Genomic DNA, 21,626 nt, shown 5'->3' on the forward strand with positions numbered 1-21,626 from the left:
CCCCAATATAAGCCTTGCGAGTTGTCCCAACGCCAACATCAAAATCTTGCTTAATATTCTTGAAATATACCAAATTTGTATGCTCTATATCTAACACTATATCTTACTATACACGTTATACTGTTGTTGGCGAAATGAGAGTTTTATTATAGTCTAGGCAACTTGAATTTAAAAAACTCTAAGGTGGTTTTACAGTCCGTGTTTTGCTCAGGGGAAGTAATGCCGAAGCATAGTTTTGTTTTGTAGAGGGCGCTACATGATTTTTCATGTCGGCTTTCATTCTTGGTCAAACTCATCACAAATTCGCTGAGCATGAGAAGAGTGCTTGGCGCAATGTCCAAGTTGAGGTGAAGACAATGCAAATCGAGAAGTGGAAAGTCATCATTTAATGATATTCCGCTCTATAAGGTATGGATGCACTGTTCCCCTGTCTTCAGTTTCAAGACAATTCGTGGAATTGCGAAATCAGCACCGCGGAAAACTAAGCGACACTGCTGAAAGAAAGCTCGTCTTCGTCTTTTACTTTGACGATTTGACACAAAAGCAAAACAAAGGGGGGCGGGGAAATTAGCATCACATGGGATTACAGATGTGTGGGCAAAAGTGTTTTTTTGACGTCAATTTGTCAGGCATGTTAGATATCCATAACCCACCCTGAAAGTTTTCCTAGCAGACGTTGTATTGGTCAACAACCAAAACAAAGTTGGCTTCAAAATCAAAGCTCTCAGATGGAGTTGGATGCTAAGACAGCCTAAGATCCAAATCTCTAATCTAGATATATCTAGACTCTAGATCTAGATCTAAAATCTAATAATCTAGATATCTAGATCTAGATCTAGATTCTAGATCTATATTTAGACCCAGATCTAATCCGCTCTCTTCGGGATAGAGATAGATCTAGATTAGAAATTTGTATGCTCAAGATAGGAAACAAAAACGGAAGGAAGTCGAGAGTAAAAAGCTGACTGAGTTGCCAGGGTGAAAAGGCGGCGCTTTTTCGTTTTTCCACTCCCCATTCATTATTAAATTCAATTCGTCAGATGTGACCCCAAGTGTAGGGGGGTTTCTTGCCCCACTAACCTATTAAAAACATGGGGGCGGGGGGAGTTCTGGGGAATTTTACCATAATTTGTGATATCTTCTTACTACTAATTACTAGTTCGGACTGTTTTCTGTTTTGTATAACTTGGTCCTTTTTTGTTTGCTCCCATTCACTAGATCTACTTCCACTATGGTAGTTTCACTGTTGTCAACTTTCAGCACAACAGTGATTCACTCTAAGAAAACAGGACTTAATATATAGATCTATATACACTGTTATTTTTTAAAATCGAAGTGTATACAGACCCGGTAACCGGGAACAAAGTCACGAAGTATACAGGTCCGGTAGGGGAACTCTTTTGCGATTTCGGAAAGTTTCAGCGCCCAGACCTGGTAGTGTGTGTGTGTGTGTGTGTGTGTGTGTGTGTGTGTGTGTGTGTGTGTGTGAGAGAGAGAGAGAGAGAGAGAGAGAGAGAGAGAGAGAGAGAGAGAGAGCGCCCAGAGGGAAGTGCTAGCAAAATGTATTATAATACAGTTGGCAGGAGGGAACGAGAGAAAGATAGAGTGGGAAATACGATGGGAGAAAGAAAGACAGACAAACAAAGAAAAAGAGAATGCGAGCGATACACAGAGACAGAGAGAGAGAGAGAGAGAGAGAGAGGGAGAGAGAGGGGGGGGGGGGGGGTGTGACTGCTCGATTTAAATTATAAATGAATAAATGACATTGTTCTTTTCTTCAAATTGTGATTCCTCCAACTCCAAAACGGGGGGAAAACGATCGTTCATCGAAAAGACATCCGCAATCTTCATTTAATTTAGATTTAGATCTAGATTCTAGGTCTTTAGATTCTAGATCTAGATATAGGCTAGCCTCAAAACTAGGTCAATGATTTATATCTGTCGGTCTAGATCTAGACCTAGATAGATCTAGAAGAACCTAGTTTTTTTACCCTGAGCCCAAGAGGGCGCTGGAACTTTCCGAAATCACAGAAGAGTTCCCCTACCGGGTCTGTATACTTTGTGACTTTGTTCCCGGTTACCGGGTCTGTATACACTCCCTTTTTTAATAGATCAGATTCAACTTACATTGCAAGTTGTGGGCTCTTCCCTAAAAAATATCGGGAGGAAATCGAAATGAGCGACCACAATGAAACAGTAGAAAAGAGGGTTTGGGGTGGGGTAGAGGTAGGGGTAAGGGTTGGCTCAGGGTTAGGGTTAGAGTCGTTTCTATGTTGTGTTTGTTTGGGTGGTCAAAATTCCATGGAACTTTGTCAAGTAGTGCTTCTCAGCATGCTTTTTACGGGCTATTCTATCTCTACATGTTTTATTCACATTCCCTTCTTACCTCACAGGGTCAAAAATTCCATCTCAGCAATCTTTTAGTTTTAGTTTGTCCGGGCCCCCCGCGGTAGGCCATAAATCACCAGCAGGTCACATGACCTGCAATTTCACGCGTCAGGTCGGGGATTGACCGAGGTCAACTCGTGCACAGCGCTGTCCTATCTTGTGGCGGAAAACACGCAGGCAATGCTGGCATCTAGATCTACTTCAAATGGCCTATTTTGGCAATTTTTCAAAATGAATGCACATTATTGAATATGGTATCAAAATTTAGCTCAAACCCTGTAGATTTCAGAAATGTTCGTCTCATGAGCAACAGCTGTCTCGTTATGTAATAAAGGGCGCGTAATCACAGGTACCCAGGTGTAAATGTTTAATTAACAAAAGTTCAATTTACTCACTTAACTCTTAGTGTACGCGGGCTTATTCCACCTTTTTACGCAGCCATTTTTTGTGATTTTTAGGGGGCTGTGGTAAAATGATTATAACTTTCTTATTTTTTTACCTGTGTAATTGTATGACACATCAAAATTTTCAGAAATGAACAAGCAATTCAACCTTGGTAAAGAAAAAGATATGTGAGGCATGAGAGAAGAGATATGTGGCTTGATGGAGGAAGAAATTGATGAAAAAGGCGAAAAAATCAACATATTTTCGACTTACATGTATTCATGGCAGATAATAATCCATTCAGAATGCTTGAAACAGTACATCAAATGAAAGTATGTCCATTTTCCAGTTCATGTTGAAAGTTTCAGGGGTTTCTGATGCACACAAAAAAGTTTTTGTAACTTTGAAATAGGTCACCCAAATACTGTACAGGTAAAAAAGCACATACACCACACCACTGGATAAAAACTATAAAAAAGATTTACACTATGTACAGTTCACAATCCCAGTTACATTGATGAATGGAATTGCTGAAAACAATTATTTGGGTGCAGAAATGGCTGGCTGTCACACCCATTACAGAAGAATGAAGTCCTCACCCTCTTTTCGCGTGTGCTACACACTCGACATTCACGGGTCAGTTTTGACTTCACAATGACATGTGAGCTATTGCAGACCCTGTTCAAGGGGTTTTCTGGCTGGGCATGACCTCTGTTGTCATTATTCTCTTGTATCTCAGCCAGATGTCGTGTTGCAAGGTTGCACAGCTCATCAATGAGCTTCGTTTTGAATTTCAGCAACGGAAGCTTCTTGGCACCTTCAGGCTGAGATTTGGTGTAAAGAATAAAAGCATTGATCTGTGTGATCTCAAAGATCCACAGAAAAATCTTCTTCCACCACTTTCTTGTTCTTCTATTGAAGGTACCATAGGTCTGGACCATTTGATCAATTTTATCACAGCCGTTCATGTTTTTATTATAATCTTGAATTACAACCGGCTTGTCCACCCCTTTCACCTCGGTTGCACGTACTTGTGCCTCGCTAGATACCAAGACACACGCTTTCTTTGCTTTTTTGTCTCGGAATGTTACACACAGGTACTTTGTATCCTGCATGTACCACCTCATTTCTCTGAAAGCCAGCCTGTTTGTTTTCAGCTCAGGCGGGAAGTCACGTCGATTTATATTTACCGTCCCGGTATAATAATATTTCTCGCTTGATAAATATTTCAGCAGGGGATAGCTGGTGTAGTACCTGTCTGCAAACAAGTGGTGTCCAGGTGACAGAGGTGACAGCAGAGTGCTAAAAACCTTTTCTGCCTGTTGAGCATCATGATGACGAGGGTCAAACGAGGTGTTAGCCCCAAAATAAATTAGCAAATTCAGGACGTATCCGCTTTCACTCTCGCATAAACCGAAAGTCTTCACATGATATTTCTTCGGCTTTGACGCATTGAACATTCTATGTGCCCACCTGCCCTTCCAGCCGATAACCATTTCATCGAGGGAGAGATTTTTCTTTGGGTAGTACGCGGCTTGAAACTGTTGTAACAAACAATTTACAAACGGTTCAATTTTCGCTTTTCCTTCAGCTCCAACCTCGCAAACGTGTAACATCGTGTGGTAAATTGCTTGGAACCTGTCGCGTGTGAACATTTTCTTGAACCACGGTGTGCATTGATATGATTCATTTGACCAGTAGCTGTGAATGCTTGGCTTGTGCACTATACCCATGGAAATAAGGACGGCAAAAAACTTGTACAGCTCACCAAGTGAGATGTCTGTCCATGTTCGAAAGACAGATCTTGCACTCGCAGTATCCCGAAGCTCTGCATATTTATGCTGTGCGTACTCATTGATCGTTGTCACCAGGCCACGGAGAATTGTTGTAGTAAACAGTGCCAAAAGCAGTGGATAGGAGAAGAACCTTGTGGCACAAGCTCCAAGTCAACTCCTGTTCTCGGGGGCGTAAACCGAAAACTATTTGCCGTAGCCCCTTCATTCACTTGTCTCCAGTTGTTTCCCACTTCTGCGTCTCCTCTTCCATGATCTCCAGTACTAGTACTAGGCCTAAGAAGGGGAGATCTAGACCTCTCTCTGCTCTCAGTACTCCCAGCACCAGCTCCCTTTCTTTTACCAGGCCCCTTCCCTTTACCCCGTGAAGGACACGCCCCTCTACTCGACTTACAAGTTGAATTTGACGGACCGGGTTCATCAAGGTCTGACTCACTCGAAGACTCGTCTCTGCCTATGACATCGTTCCCATCCGAGTCACTATCGCTACAATCGAGCTCAGATTCATCCTCACACATAGTTTGGAACAAATCTACGGCAGCTTGGGCAGAAAGCCTTTGCTGTCTTCCATTGTTGGCAGCAGCCATAATAAACAAACGAGCTGACTTGAGTTGACAAATTCGCACTGAAAAAGTCACAACAAATTCACTGGAAAATACGCTCCAAACACCACAAACTGGGTTCGAAAATTGCGTACTTCCGTTCTAAAGTGATCTCTAAGAATGAAGATTTCCGTACACGGTGTAGTTTTTACACAAAGCCCCAGAATATTAGGTGACATAGAGAGCCACATGAAGTGGCGTGCCGGCGTTTTGGCTACGTTTAGTGCGCCACGTGAGGTGGCGAGCCGGACACTAAGAGTTAAAAGTGATTTCAATTGCTTAAATATCTCTGCAGTAATGTCTTCCAAACTGAAAGCAGAACCCATCCTGATATACTCAGAGCATATATAAGCGAGCTTATTGCCAAAAGGTGGGGGTGTTTGCATGAGGACTTTTTAAATCAATCACTACTCATGGTAAAATATGTTTTCTTCTGAAAACTTTATGCATATGGCAAGGAAATAAGTTGGTCAAGCTGCATGAGCAAGTAGATTGATGTGTGCATCTTATATCTTTTCATAGAAAGATAATAGTACTAAAAATAGGGCATTTTTTACTCATCTTGAGTGCACACGTAATTGTATGTTAAATACAGAATATTGTTAATCTTAAACTATCAAACAGAAGTGCATTCAAACATTGAAAATAGTTTGTATACACCATCATAACAGCGTGTGTCTATTAAAAGGGTTTTATTTTTTATTGCTGAGTAAAATTTATAAGTTCGTTCATAACTCGTGTCATAATTACATCATCAGACTTTCCAAGGTCTAGAAAACCCAAATCGTTAAACATATCATCCCGGGGAATGACCGGTATTAAACATTGGTTTGACATTGATCCGTCAGAAGGATAATTTTCCGCTCCATCGCATGGTTTTGCTTAAATATGACTTTGATTGAGATAATCCAGGTTTGTCATAATGATTTTATGAACAAACACTTTACGATATTTCTGCAAAATATCATGTGAGGGACTTCCCACTGTTTCACAACATCCTTTTACATGGTGGAATGAACATGGAAGAGTGGCGTGCTGATGACTCAAAAGAGAAGCGAAGAATCTAAGAGGCAAAAATAATATGCTTGTCATAATGGATTGTCATCATGTTATGAACGTGACAGTGTGTCATAATGGTTATGAACGAAACCTTATTCCATGTAATTTACAGTTGTTTTGGGATGTATTTTTAATTTTAACCCAACTTGAGGATGTATTAGGCCTTGCTTACATTCTGACATTTTTATTTTTATCATAAGTGTATGGGTATGTATTTTAATCAGTATTTTTCTTTTGTAGTAATGGTTATGAACGAACTACATAGTGTACTATGAGGGCATTCCACAGTTGATAAACATTAAAAACAGGTACACAGATACATATTATGAGGAAACTTTCATTTAATATAAAATTTTAAAGTAAATGACAGGTCAAAATGTTAATTTTTAGGTCAAAACTGAAGTTTGTCATAATAGTTATGAACGAACCATTAAAGGTATTCTAAGGGTTTTTCAGTGATTAAACTTTAAATTCTTCCGTCATATAACCTTATTTTGAGGAGAGTTTAATAAATTAAAACAATTTTATGTGAATGACAGAACAATAAGTTAATTTTTTGGGCCCAAAGTAAAATTTGTCATAATAGTTATGAACGAAACAGTGTGTGATAACGGTTATGAACGAAACCTTATTCCATGTAATTTACAGTTGTTTTGGGATGTATTTATAATTTTAACCCAACTAAAGGACAGAAAGACCTTGCATACATTCTGATATTTTGATTTTTATTATAAGTGTATGGGTGTGGATTTTAATTAGTATTATACTTTTGTAGTAATGGTTATGAACGAACTATTTAAAGTCCATTTTATATATTTTGAGGGCTTTTCAGAGTTAATAAACTTTAAAAACATGTACAGAGATACATATTATTAGGAGAGTTTCATTTAATAAAAGTTTTAAAAAATGAATGACAGATCAAAATGTATAAATTATTTGGTAAAAATTGAAGTTTGTCATAATTGTTATGAACGAACCATTTTAAAGGCATTCTAAGGGTTTTTCAGGAAATAAACTTTGAATTCTCGCTACATAGAGGAATCTATCATATTTTAAGGAAAGTCTCATAAATGAAAACCATTTTATGTGATAGACAGAACAATATAAGTAAATTTTAGGGGCCAAGAGTAAAATTTGTCATAATAGTTATGAACGAAACAGTGTGTCATAATGGTTATGAACGAACTTTAAATGTATGCATAACATGCCCTATGACCAGTTAGCGTTTAAAAATAGCTGTTCAATGGTCTTTCATTTATCACTTGACTATAATTAGACCAGAGTGTTATTTTAGACAATTCTAGTCGATAAAACCTGACATAATTGATAGTATTTTGGTCACTTATTGTTCGTTCACAACTATTATGACACAAAAAAGTAATTTTTATCAAAAATTGATAAAGATTTTTATAAACTGTCAATTCTATGTATTTTTGGAAGTTATTTGCTATGTCTCAAAATATAACTTCAGCCTAGCTGAAGAAAGGAACTTTGAGTATTCATAAATTTGTGTCATCATTGTTATGAACGAACTTTTTGCTATTTCCGTCATTCAAGTCAGAATTACACCAAGACCCTTGCATATACAGCTTTGGCAGTTACTGAGCCTGAAAGAGCAATCATTAGGCTGTATAATATGGGTGATTAAAGAATTATTACATAAAGTTGATTTTGGACCTCATTTGTCACACCCAGGTATCCCACCTTTTGGCAAATGCTCAATTTGCAAAAACAAGCTCAAAATTCAAGAATTTATGAAAAGGGGAGACAATTAAATGTAGCCGACTAATGGACGGTTTTCTCAAATATATTTATTACACCAATTAATGAGAGAATGTGAGAAAAAAAAAAAAAAAATGAAAATGGCCTTGTGCACAAACCTTATTTGATTTCTTTTCCTCATAATATGAAACAGCAGTCTCCTAAAGAAACATCTTTCTGTTGTGTCTAGACTACTCTTTGTTCTCTATCTTTGGTAACTGACAATTTATATTCATGGAATAGCCATTTAGAAGGCTTGACCACAAATAGTTCCAAGGATTGTGAAGTTAAATCAAAGAGGTCTGGAGACACACAAACACTGACTTTTAATCATCATAGATCAGTTATCCCATTTCTGAGAAAAATTGTTCAGAATACAGAAAGTGCCATTCTGCCCTCTGCTGTGTTTTCCGCCTTATCAGAACGCGTTTCTTCACCTAATTTCATGAGCCATGAAATAATGCTCACTCTACCCCTAGAATCTATTTCTTCGCTAATTTTGCTTCGTCTACGTCTTCTTGGTGTCTTGTGAAAGTTTCAACACTTTTCATTGATTCGTTTGGGAATAACAGTTTTAAATTGTGAGTTTAAGTGATCGAAAGTGCCGTTATAAATATGATCTCTTCAAATTTAATTACAAATCATTCCAAAATGAAACGCTTGTGTTCATTTCTGTTTACGCGGTGTGCTAGCCATCGAATCATATTTTCTAATGATGTAAATTTTGTTTTTCCAGCACTTTGCAATGACCGGCAATCAGTTAGTTAATTGTGTTCCTAAGTAAAAATTGTCAAACTACAATGGTTCACACATGAGAGCCATGGAGAATCTCTGAATGAACTTTGTCGGGTATGTTAGCTGTCAAATGAAAAAAAGTACAGAAAGCCCCGATTATGTAAGACAATGGCAGGAGTAGGAGAATTTTTCTCTTGATTTATGGGAATTGATGTGAGGGACGAAGATGAACAGTCGTATTCCGCTAACATTTGTGTCAAGTGTTTTACCGCGATTTCAACTATCAAAAGGAGGTAGGGTGCTACGTCACGTCAGTTCAAGCCGCAAAAAAGCTGTTGACGCTAGTTGGAACATGTGGTGTGCGTTTGACAATAACAAAAATGAGCAATTGCCAAAACGTGAGACTCTCTTGAGACTCAGTGGTGCAAAAAAAATTTTCTTACCAATTTGACTCCCTTTTCTGTCAGTCACAGATTGACATTTAGAGCTCATCTAGAGTATCACAGCAAGGAGATGTAGGGTTTTGAAGATATGGATCTATTGGTTTGGCAACCACTGTATTTCTTGTATGTAACAGTGATGACAAAAACAGATAAGCAGCAAGGCAAATAATTGACTTTAAATTCCATTTGTTTAGTAAACAAAGACTTTGTACACTATGAACTCCATTCATAATGGTAATATAAATGACAAGCTTTGTAACAATGACGCAGTGCTCCGAACATGTCATCATTGTTATGTACAAGAAAGGGTACACATTGGACATCATTGACAACACATCACAATAGTGAAAGGCTGTACAAATACAGTTATCAAAGCTTCAGTACCAGAAAAACATGTGTAAAACAATTTTTAAACTAATATGAGGCAAAAGCACAAAATCAATGGAGCTGACTTGTTACATAACAGTGATGACAAACATGACTTGTACATAACAATGATGACACAATGTACAGGAAAAGACAAAGTCATGCCTCCAGAGAGAAATGCGCACTCTAAAAATATAAAAACAAACCAGGAGAGGTTTCTTTTGCTTTGAAACAGATCAGGTCATATCAATGACAGTGGACGATCACAATTATGTTGCTAATTATGATAAACAGTACTCGTACATAACAGTGATGACAAAACATACTGGGAAAACGTAAAATCATGCCTACAAAGAACAAATTTGCACTATGAGATACACAGATCAATAAAGGCGTATTTTGCTTCTGAATGAATCTTGCATGTATGAAATATGTTGAAAACTTATTGATATTAGTAATGATGACAAATATTACTTGTACATAACAATGATGACACAATGACACAATGTATTGGAACAAGGCATATCATACCAACAAAGAACAAATGTGTATTTTTGAGTTAAATAAACAAGGACGTGTTTGTTTATTTGTTTGAGTAAAGAGAGCACACATGATTTTTAAAATGTTTGCTCTTAGGACAATGTAATTTCTAGTACGTCAGTCAGTCTTGTACGGCTGCATGACGACACCCCCAAGACGTTATCACTAAGCACAAAAGCTAAATCTATAACCACAGAAATGACCCATCTCTCGAAGTTTGTTCACACATCACACTCTTGTTCCGGAAATCAAATGTAAACACCGCAATTTCACTAAAATATTCAATAGGGTAGCCTAAAAACACTCAAAACAGTCCAGTACGTCACATTCAACGTAAGATTCTTGTACGTCACCGGACGCTGACGGCAATGACTACTTTCGTTTTTCTCTTTCCCCCGTTGCTTCCGCTGTTCTGGGGAAACGGGTAAGGGGAAGTCACTCAAGAAAACAATTATATCCGGGCACTGTTGATGATCCGTTCAAAACAAAAGTAGGCTAAAATTCGGACTTCCGGTACGTCACAAAGTGACGCCAATCACAGCAAATGTTAAACAGCCGACCAAAATGGTAGATCTAGGAACCCGATGTTCCTTTCGCGCATCGCGGCTTTTGAAGTATTGAATAAACGACGAAAAGCAAAAAGATTTAACCAGCTATGGTGATTCTACTGAAAAATAGTGGTGTTTTCTGAAACACCTAGTCCATGACGACACGACTGACGCACAAATGATCCGAATTGTTTGTTTATTTGCAAACAAATAAACCGATTTCTTGAGCAAGTTAACCTTTATCGATGACAAATAGCTTAGGATCAATGCACACGTATAAAAAAACCCACCCAAAAATACTAAATTTTGGACGTTTTTGGAAGTTTGCATTGGTGTGCTCAAAATTACAGTCCTGGAATCACTTAAAAAACGAACATTTTTGGCACAAAATTTACAAACTCAAGATTGTAAAGCTGACATGGGGTCTGAAACTGCTAATGCAGGTTCTACACATCCTATATTTGACATGTGTATAAGTTTTGGAGGAATAAATACTAATGCATCACATTTTATGCACACTAATGACTAATGTGAGATGTGTGTGTTTTTCCCCATGTTTTGGCAATGGCTCAAATGTGAATTCTTGCTCCGTTTGTCAGCATCGCTTGGGTGGCTGCATACAAAGATCCATTTCATGCAAACCTCACAACACACCCCAAGCATACCTCCACCCCTATGTATACTAGGAACTAGCAAACGCAATTTGTACAGAAACAAGAAAATAATCTCGCGAAACTGCAAAAATTGAGGAAGCCAGTGGAGTGGAAGCAATATTCAATCTTCTCAATGAAAGATTTAGCCATGTTCACACTGCAATATCACATCTCAAACAATTTTCACTTCCGGAAATCCTTGTAGCAATCAACAATTACATGGCCGCATTTGGACGCTATTTCGCGGGCAAAGTCATCCCAAAGCAACACGTCTTGGTAACACTGTATTCCACACATGCAACAACACATGTTTCCTCTCGGACCTTTGGGAGAACAGGGCATAGAAAGCAGCCACCAAGTCATCTCAAATCTGGAATCCAGAGCACGAAGGGTCCCAAACCAGATATACATTTTAATGCGTTTTATTTTTGCGTTGCATCTCCTGCAATAGCACCCTCATGGCTTGCTGTTGGATGTGTTAAGAAAGAAAAATTGTATAAATATTCACACTTTTATTCTGTACATGTTCATTTTGTGAAAAGAAATCGGTGCTGTATATTTAGGAGGATACTCATTCCATTGGATACAAAAAGTCATTAATGAAGGGAAGCGTTTTGGCTTTCATGCTCATGACAAGTTCCATGTTCGTGCTGGAAACAAAATTTTGAGTAAGTCAATTTCTAAACACATTTTCCTGTCTTACGTAGCAGTTTTGTAAATATTTAATGTTAGGCTTATAAGTTATTATAGCCACTCAATATGTGTTTGTTGTTTTGACTAACTATAAATAGACATTTTATTGAAGTGTTATGATCCAAAATGTTCTAGGGAAAGAACAGGTGGAAGTGGAGGTCCATGATCGCCCATGCCAGTCGGCAAGGCACCGGATGATGAAGAAATAGACATACATTTTAAGAGCATCTAACTTCAAAACGTGAGCAGCCATGGTATTGCTATTTCGCACCAATAAAGAAGTTTAGTTGCTTTCTCTAAAGAACAAACTTGTGTTCATGTATGATATTTTTTGTTTGTGTTAGACGATAAAACGTGTTGAAAAATTCATTTCACCGGCTACGGACGCAGGTAGCGGGAGGTCGGGTCAGTGACCTCTGGGTGACCGGCGTGCCGTGACCCGGTCACTCCATCGCCGAGCCAACTAAAACTAAAAGAGCGGTGTTTGTACGCCGTGACCTGGATTTGGGTGATTGTTACCCTAACCCTAACCCATACCTTTAGACCTGAATGTCTCTCAGGGTCACTGCCAATCAGGTTCATTTGATTAGTCGGGCAAGCCAAATTCTCCTTCAAGGATGGATGAGAGGCAAAAGCTATTTTGGCAGAATATGACTCAATTTAAGTAAGAAATTTATTTCTTTTTCTTTCACTGTAGGTGCTGATTTTAATTCGGTTCTTTTACACTGAAGAAGTTACTGCTGGAAATGGCTGCCGGCTAGCAGGCGCTGAAAAGTGAGAGCAGGAGACGTGGCGCCATGTTCTCGCTGCGCATAGTGACTACCAGCCACTACCTGGCTCCCCCAATCTCAGGCTTGGACAGCACGCACTCTGAGTTCCGTGATGCACAGGTTAAGCGAGTCCCTGTCCTAAGGATATTTGGGTCTACCCCAGCAGGTGAGCACTAACATCTGGGACTTTTCGACTGTTTGTTTGCTAGTAAATATTTTATACGTTGTGCTATGATTATGAATTAACTCTTTGCAGAAGTTAAAAAGGTTCAGCTTTACATGCCATGGGGGGTCTTCTCATTGCAGTACTGTTATATGTACTCTCTGAGTTTCTATGTTTAGGGGAGGAGCGACCCTTGATTTTGCAGATTTTGGGTCAGGCTATGCAAATTTATGTTGGCTGATTTTTGAAGATCAACCAGTTTTTTGTCTAAAAATAGCAGGGATGCAACTGAGAAAGTCTTTATTCTCCTGGTAAATTTCCTTTGAAAACATGAGGATGGATTAAATACTGAAATTTCACAATTATTGTCGTTTTTCGCAAAACGTAATTTTTTTCCAGTTTTTTCCCTACTCCTTCCTTAGTTTTTTTCCTTTTGACATGAAACTTTCAGGAAACATAGATGGCAAGGCTGCCGTCGATGTAAGAGTAAGAGAGAGATATTTGCGAAAAAAATAACACTTTTCCATTGGCAAGCGATTACGCAACCTAAATTTAGAAAAAGGTTTTTATACTTTGGAAAAATTCTCATTTTTTTTCTTTCTTTTGCACTTATTGAAAAAGACTTGCTGATACTCTGATAGGGTCTGGTTCAGGTATACTCTCACCAAATTTGGTAAATTTGGTCTGTAAATTTAAGAGAGCCTTAAGGATTTGAAATTCATTATGTTTTCAAGGTGGCGGCCGTTTCCATAGCGACCGCTGTAGCTATGCCAAAATAAAATTGCGTATCAAGAGATTTTACTATATCTAACTTATATGTGTACTTAGATTTGATCTCGGGCAACAAACATAGAAAATGGTCCTCAAGGGTAGCTCCTCCCGTTAAAGGATTATGTACAGTATGCCTTTTGAAGTCTATTTTACCAGTTGTTACCATTATACCGGATGGGATCGGGTCGGGTGGATCTCCCGACTCGTCGCCTGTAAACAAATGCGTTTGTTTTTGAGGCGATGAGTCGGGCGATCGGTTTGTGCCACGACAGCCGCTTTGTACCCTCAATCTGGCTAGCAAACCGACTCAACCCGACTTGGATCGTGCTCTTGGGCACCCGGCATTATTGTTTGTATCTCCCCATGAGGTTAGTCATCTTGTGTGTGTGTGGCAGACCGGCCAAGCACTTCAATAAAATGATATCACTTTGATTTTTTTTTTTGCCTATAGAAAACTCGGATCAGAATTGCTTAAAATCCTTTTTTTTTGTTTTGATTTCAGTGAGTTTATAGTGTCAAATCATATGCGTCTTATTGCAAATGACATAAAAGTACACTCTCTGGATGAGTTAACTGTTTTGCTTTTACCAGTATCTGGGAATGATGCGACTGAAATTTCGAAGTATCTCGAGTGTTGATCAAGTAATCAGTTTCGAGAATTAGGTCAAGTGTAAACAAACCATGAGTCACCTGAAGCTTCATTGGACTTCATTCACAATATTTTTTTCTTTCATCTTGTTATTAAGTTCATGATTCCTGTGCCTATGTGCCCTGAGGATCTGGGTTAGTTAAATTTTGCCATAATGTCTATATTGAGGTTCGTGACAAAACAGACGAGAACTGAGAGCTCTTGTTAAAAAATGAGAAAATGCAAGATATTCATGTATTGATAGGTTAGATGATTTAAATCAGTTTTGTAGTGTAGGCAGCTCTCCAGTTTAAAATACAGACATTGATTCCAGCAGATGTGAGGGGAAGTGGTACTTCTACAATTATGCGATTTGTTAGTGTTGCTGGATCTTGATCTAGCTCACATGTGTAATGAATAATGCCACATCTGTGGAATATGAAAATTCTAGAATGGAAAGAGAAACGGGCCCTAAAATAAAGCTTATTTTTCTGTTGAAATTAATTGATTTTTCGGGCAGATCATGTTGAACCTGTTGTTGAGTCTTTTTTTTTGTGCATTTCATTTCATTTTCATATCACTGTCTCTACCACTATAATTCATCCGTTTTGAGCAGAGACAAGCTTTGATGATGCTATTTAAAGTAGCCTTTTTGGAGGGCTTATGAAGGTCTCTTGAGTAGTCATGTTTTTCTCTTCCTTCCTTTTTGCTTTTTGTTTTGTCTTCCTGTTTTTCTAGCAAAATACCATTATAATCATATCTGCAAGCATACATACAACAGTCTACCTCTCTATGTGGAGATAGTTTGTCATTCCCTCTCTTTGTGCTCGTTTTAGGTCAGAAGGCTTGCATGCACGTTCATGGAGTGCTTCCCTACCTGTACGTGCCCTATGATGGAACCCTGCCCACAGACCGCTACATCAAGCAGTTTGCCGTCAGCCTTGATAAGGCGATGAACGTGGCCAATCGGTCGGCAAAGGCTAACCTTCAGCATGTCTACAAGATTTCTTTAGTATCTGGAATGTGAGTCTTCAAATTTTTCTTATTCTTTTTCTTTTTTGTACAGTCATGCTTGTCATTCAGTAATGTCTTCTTATGCTTCTTTTCAAATTGTTGAGATGGGTTGGTTTGATTTTTCTCTGTCTTTTTTATTACTATTCTTTTGACAAAGCTCTACCTGATCATCATATAGATAACTATCATGTCAAGTATTTCACAAGCAATGTGTAGCCCTCAAAACCACAATTTTGCAGGAGGCACAAAAGTGTTTTTGACACTCTTAATGATTCTGAGTTCATTATCCTTTTTGTGGCAGTCACCCGCGAGCACTTGCCTTGAGGGAAAGTTGTGTATTTATCCCGTAAACATTTTTCTTCTTGCTTTGAATTATTCTTACTACACGAGTTTCCCTCATGTCTGCAAGGTGAAAATACCCTTTGTACATGTTGACGTGCTCAAAAATGGGTGTGTTTTGTGCTGTGGAGGCAATAAAGTGTTTGAATGTTCTTCCCTGTTGCAGATTGCTGCTGTTTTAAAAGATAAAATAATAGTAAAGCTTTTCTTGGTGAAAAGTATTTCCTTCTTTTAGAGAAGTCTGTTGTGATCTCAGATTTTTTAAGGGAGTGTAAAAAGTTGTGTTACTGTTTTTGAAGTTATACAAAATAGCCAGCTTGTTTCATAGACAGTTTCTTTTAAATAAAGGCGAACATTTACCTGTAAGACAAAGTAACAAAGTGGGTCTGTCAGCTAGTGCTGCCGTGGTAAGGGAAAACGATGAATGGTCCTGTGCTAGTAGCGAGGCTTATTTTTCCGGAGAAGCTAAAAATGTTTCACTTTATAACTCTTAAATTTTTTTTCCTTTAAGCTATAATTCACCAGAGATCTGGCTAAGGTGTTCATAAATCTGTTTCCAAAGTTTGGTTGAAAAGAAGTTATTCGACATTCATCGTTTTCCTTTAACATTGCACAGCTGCAGGAGAGCCTTTCATTGTACGCAAAAACGTTGTTCTCCCTTATCCTCGTGAAGGGTTATGGGCGTGGGCGATCGTCGTTGTGACGCATCGTCGACACTGATGACTGTGTACAGACTGCTACAAATATAAGCAAGAAATATCTAAACCTAAAATCCGTAATATAAAGTGTGGTATTTGTGTTTATAGAAGTATTGATTCCTATCGGTTTGGGACTTTCGTAATAAATGCAAATTTGATGCCACCAGATAGGAAAATAATCTGAAGCACAGCAAATATTACAGCAGCGTTAAAAATGATAGGAATCATTTAAAAACATTACCAAAAAAAAAAAATGATTATTGTTTCATACAACATACTTCACAACATCAAAACATTAAAAAATTTCTGGAACAGAATTCTGATATGTGCATGGGCTAGTAGGCTGCACATCTCAAAGTCAGTCCCGGTTCTTCAGAAGGTCTCTGCTCTTTTCTGACTCTGGGAGCTTCATCCAAAAAGCCCGTCTGGACGAACGCATCAGCGGCAAAAGTTTTTCTTTATTGTCTTCTTTCTTTTTCTTTGCAACACCTCTTGGACCTGATCTTGCTTTGACTTTGATGGCATCGTGATTTTACTTGAGGAAGTCAAACTTTTTTGAGTTCTCCATCTTTGTGCGAGGTCTTAAAAAACGTCTCTCTGAACCCTCGCTGAAATTCGAGGTGAACGATGGCACTGAGATATGATCTTTCAGCTCCCGCTTTTTTTAAGATTGTAGTCGCTAAGGCCTGAAGACAAGTTGTAAAAATCTGTAGCAGTCAGTGACATCACTTTGCAGCCAGCCGTCTTTATTGCAGATTGCAAATCGTCAAAGTCCATAATAGATTCTTTCTTTCTTCTGAAAGCAGCCTCAATGCTGGCATGTACACTGTCAGTTGACATGAACGAGCGTCCTGGTTAGAAAAACTTGATCTGTATTATTCTTGCTGAAATGTCATGAGAGTTGACCAGGTCACAGAGCAATGTTTTTAACGTCCAGTTTTTGTTTTTTGCTGCACTGTTGTCAGCCCAAATGGTAATGGTTTCAGCATCCCTCTGAGTGCTATGTTTTAGTCTTTTCGCCCAGACGCTGCTTCATGCCAAATGACAGCTGTGCTACCGGTATGTTTACCACTGGCAGAAATGGGTGCAAATGTTTCATTAAAACACACGAGGTGACTTTTAAATATTGATCGTTTGTACTGTTCAATCAGAGGAAGGAGCAGCACTTTTTTGCAGGTCAGCCAAATATATTGGCATTTGGGTGTCATACAGTGTTGAAGTATCTGCCTTGTACGCTGGTCGGGCCTCCAAATATCTCTTTTGGTGTTTGTTGAACGTTCCGTACCCCGTGCACATTTCTTGACAAGGGCAGTGAGATTTATGAATTTCATACTCACTGCGTACTTCACATTTTTCATTTCCCAGCTTTGTTAAGGAAATATTTTATCTGTGGAAATATCTTGCCCCTGTTGGGTGCAAAGGAAACATCTTTTTCATTTTGTTCTATTGCAGGCAATATATTTTGACCTTTGTTCGTGCAACAGATGGTCTCATAGTTCATAGATTTATTCGAATTGAAGAATTCAGAAACAAGTGAACACTGAGAGTTTCAGACAGTGCTTAAAAATGTTCAAACAAGAGACACGTTCAATAACTTGTGATGTCCATGGCCATTGAAATATTTTAAAGAATAGACAACGCAGCTTGGACTCTCAGGTTATTCCTGTTTTGGGTTTCCTTTGGTTACCTCTCTTGATGCAGGTTGTTTGTGAAGAAGCAGGGAGGGCATTGGGAAGACAGGGAGTAAGTCTGTTTTTAAAATCTGTGTTCAAAGATGGTATGCTTTTTTAAGCTTATCACGAATGTTTGGAGGTAATTGGTCAGATTTCTTTTTCCTCATGTTTTTCAACGTAATTTTTTGGTCTTATTATGTCAATGGAGACATATTATAGGGAAGGAAAGGCTGCCTCCTATTTTCACCCAGTTTCCCTTTGTTGAACCTCTTTATGGGCGTTGATTTTATTTGTTCAGGCTATCCTTTTTTAAAAATGTTTTGTCCCGAGGTATTTCTTTTTGTGTTCTTTTTTATCTTTTATGTCTTCAGGGTTTGTTGCTGTCTGTGATTCTTTCTTTGTTGGAATTATGAATAATAATTTCAGGGAATGAAATTGGTAGAGTTGAGCATTGCGTTAATGGAAGATAGGCCACTCAGCACTTACTGTAAGGCTGAAGGGATACAATTGTTGGGGAAGGGTTGTTAGTCAGCACTAACTTTCATTATTTTTATTGAATATGATGACTAATTTTCTTTTGTTCATATATGCTGGCATGATGTCATTGTTGTCAATTATCTGAATTCTGCTGTAGTCAATAGCCTTTTGCAGAACTTGTTTCAAGGCGTATGTGAATAAGTGATGATGGCTTCTCCCCCCCCCCCCCCGGTCATCTTTGTGGGTGGTTGTAGGGGGCCACTCTAGGTCCTGCCTTTTTTATTTTCCCTCTGTTGTTTCTGTCAATCTGTCTTGGCTTTTTCTCAGCACTGAATGACCATAACTGTGTCGATGCGCTTCTCTTTACTCAAACTAACAAACACACAAACAAACTAACGACATTGTTAGAGATGAGCAAGTTTGGTGGGTACGGACACATGTCTAGTCTTGCTTTTAGGAGGATAGATGAATTTAAATGGGCTCTTTTTTTGTGGGTGTTTGACGGGTGCTCTAGTGCGGTTTGCTCCTTTTAACCTTTCAAACATCTATCATCCTTATATCTACTCCTTTTTTGTGTTTATTATTCTCTTGTAACACCTCTAATCATGGGGATTTCTTTGACGTAATTGTGTTGCAAGTGCCGTTCTGCTTTTCTCTCTTTGAATCCTATACCTTCATTGCCTCAGTTTTTGTATTTTGTATGTGTACTTATTTGTATTTGTACCTATGGTCTGTGTGTGTCTGTGCGTATGTATTAGTGGAGTGAGTGAAAGAAAGGTTTAGGGCAAGGTTTTTTTGGGGTTTTTTTCCTATTTGGGCTGTAATATTTGAATTTTTTTTTCTCTAAAATTAAAAATCATAAGAGAAAAGATTGAATAGCTTGATGCTCCTGCCACGTTTTGTTTAAGAGACTTTAGTTACTAACACTTTTCTCTCCTCAAGTGTTTGAGTGAGTGGTTGGTGGGTGCACTGGTATGGTTTACTACCTTTTTCTCCTTATCAAACATCTCTCGTCCTTATCTCTCCTCCTTCTTTTTTGTATTTGTTTTTTTCTTCAACATTTCTAATTTTTGCCAGTTGCATGACATAAAATTGGGTTGCAAGTGCCGTAAAACTCTTTTTTAAAACCTGATACAGAAGATACACACCAGCAGGTGCAACGTGTAGCATTCCAACACCCCGGTGATATTGGTCAGCTTCTTCTGTCTTTGAAAACACTATCTGTTTACCTGTAATCCATCTTCTTTCAGATTGAATTTTTACAGGCCCACTTGTCTGATCGATCTGTATGTATTATTTTCTCTTTGGTTTCTAACCCCCCCGCCCCCGCCACCTTTCTCTGTTTAAATTCGTCATCCTTCTTGGTGGGTTTAGGTCACAATGAAAGGAAAACGTGTGCTCCGTCTGTCTGTGTCTGGTCTCGTGCAGCTCTGTCATCTATCATCATGTAGAAAAGGTTTTAGAAGGCCAAGTCTCTCTCTCTCTCTCTCTCTCTCTCTCTCTCTCTCTCTCTCTCTCTCTCTCTCTCTCTCTCTCTCTCTCTCTCCTCTCTCCTCTCTCCTCTCTCTCTCTCTCTCCCTCTCCCCCCCCTCTCTCTCTCTCTCTCTCTGTATGTGTGTGTGTGTGTGTGTGTGTGTGTGTGTGTGAGAGAGAGAGAGAGAGAGAGAGAGAGCAGATGGAAATGTGGGGGGGGGGGGGGTAACAATGAAGCAGGCCGATTCGTAATTGATGGTGGGCGTGTACCTGTTTTTTTGTGTAAGTGTATGTGCGTTGTAGGGCTTATAGGATAATGGCTTATGAAAATTTTTGTGTGTGTGTGGAGGCAGATGGCGGTGTCTCCTAGAGCATGCTGGGTTCTAACTTTGGATGTTAATGCAGTGAATTATTTTCTCTTTCGCGTGATAGTTAAAAAATAATAAATTATGTGCTTGTGCGTGTTTGGGTGTGCAGTGACATACACATGGTTGACAGTACTATGGGGCCTGATGTTTAGATTTGTTAGAATTATATCACCAGTGCTACAATAAAGTGCTGCGTCTTTCTTACCGTGGGTGGTTGGTGGGTGCTCTGATGTGATTTGTTCCTCCTGTCCTAGCAAACATTTATCGTCCTTTTCTTTGTATGTTACTATCTAGTAATACCTCAAATCTTGTGCACCTGTATGACATGTGTTGCAAGTGCTCTTAAATCTGAAACTAAAAATCTTTTTTTTTATATCTCCCCCAATCAATTTTGTTCATATTCTGTAGCGATTTGTTCCAAGAGTATCACATTTTTTCTGTGTTAACTGTCCCCAAGCTTTCTTTTCTACCATACACCCAAAGTATGAATATTATTGTCTTTGGGCCAACCTTTGAAATATCTGTACCCTGTCTCCTTTGTGGTGCTCAGTGTTGCTCCTTCTTTCCTGTCAAACATTTATCGTCCTTGTGTTTATTACTCTCTTGTAACACCGCCAATCTTAGGCTCTTGTTGGACCTGACTGTGTTGCAAACGCCGTAAAATTCTTATAAAGCAGACAAAAATGTCTTTAATGCATTAGAGGACTCCTTTTCTTTCATAACATAAAAGCTAGAATGGCGTTTCATTGTAAAGATGAGGCTTTTCACCATGAATGCAAATGTTGAGGAATTCAATTCCCGATAATGTATCCCCATCTTTCTCGAAGCAACCAGACTCTTAAATGATCTAAATTATTATAGATCTGGGGGATGTTGTGTAAAAGGAAGAAAATGTACGGTCACACTCTCGCTTGCAAAGGTGTTTCTTTTCACATGAAGTCTACTTGTGGTTGGTTGGCGGGTGCTCTGGTGTGGTTTGCCCCTTCTTTCCTATCAAACATCGATCGCCCTTACCCCTCCTCCTTTTCTGTGTATGCTACTCTTTTGTAACACACCTATTCTTCGACTCTATAAATATGACCTTATCGTGTTGGAAGTGCCGTAAAACTCGTACTAAAACTAAACGAAGTCTACTGTATTAAAAAATATAAATAAAGCGGTCTTCATTGTTTCAACGTTACTTTTCTTCCACTTTTGACGTCTTTTTTAGATTTCTTTAAAAAAAATTTTTTGTAAGGGAGGAGTACTGGTTGAATAGCTGTATTATCATTATTATTATTATTATTA

General features: G+C 38.6%; 1 protein-coding gene across 1 annotated transcript in view; it reads left to right on the forward strand.

Moving 5' to 3' along the window:
- Positions 1-246: 246 nt before the first annotated feature.
- The window catches only part of LOC101853172, a 96,710-nt gene continuing 75,330 nt past the window's right edge, over positions 247-21,626 (forward strand). The window contains exons 1-3 of the mRNA XM_005101216.3: positions 247-408; positions 12,663-12,901; positions 15,134-15,320. Coding sequence (XP_005101273.1) covers positions 12,763-12,901; positions 15,134-15,320 — 326 coding nt within the window. The 5' untranslated portion in view covers positions 247-408; positions 12,663-12,762. The remainder of the gene's footprint in view (positions 409-12,662; positions 12,902-15,133; positions 15,321-21,626) is intronic.

The sequence above is a fragment of the Aplysia californica genome, unplaced genomic scaffold, assembly GCF_000002075.1.
Source record: "Aplysia californica isolate F4 #8 unplaced genomic scaffold, AplCal3.0 scaffold00274, whole genome shotgun sequence".
Classification (NCBI taxonomy): domain Eukaryota; kingdom Metazoa; phylum Mollusca; class Gastropoda; order Aplysiida; family Aplysiidae; genus Aplysia; species Aplysia californica.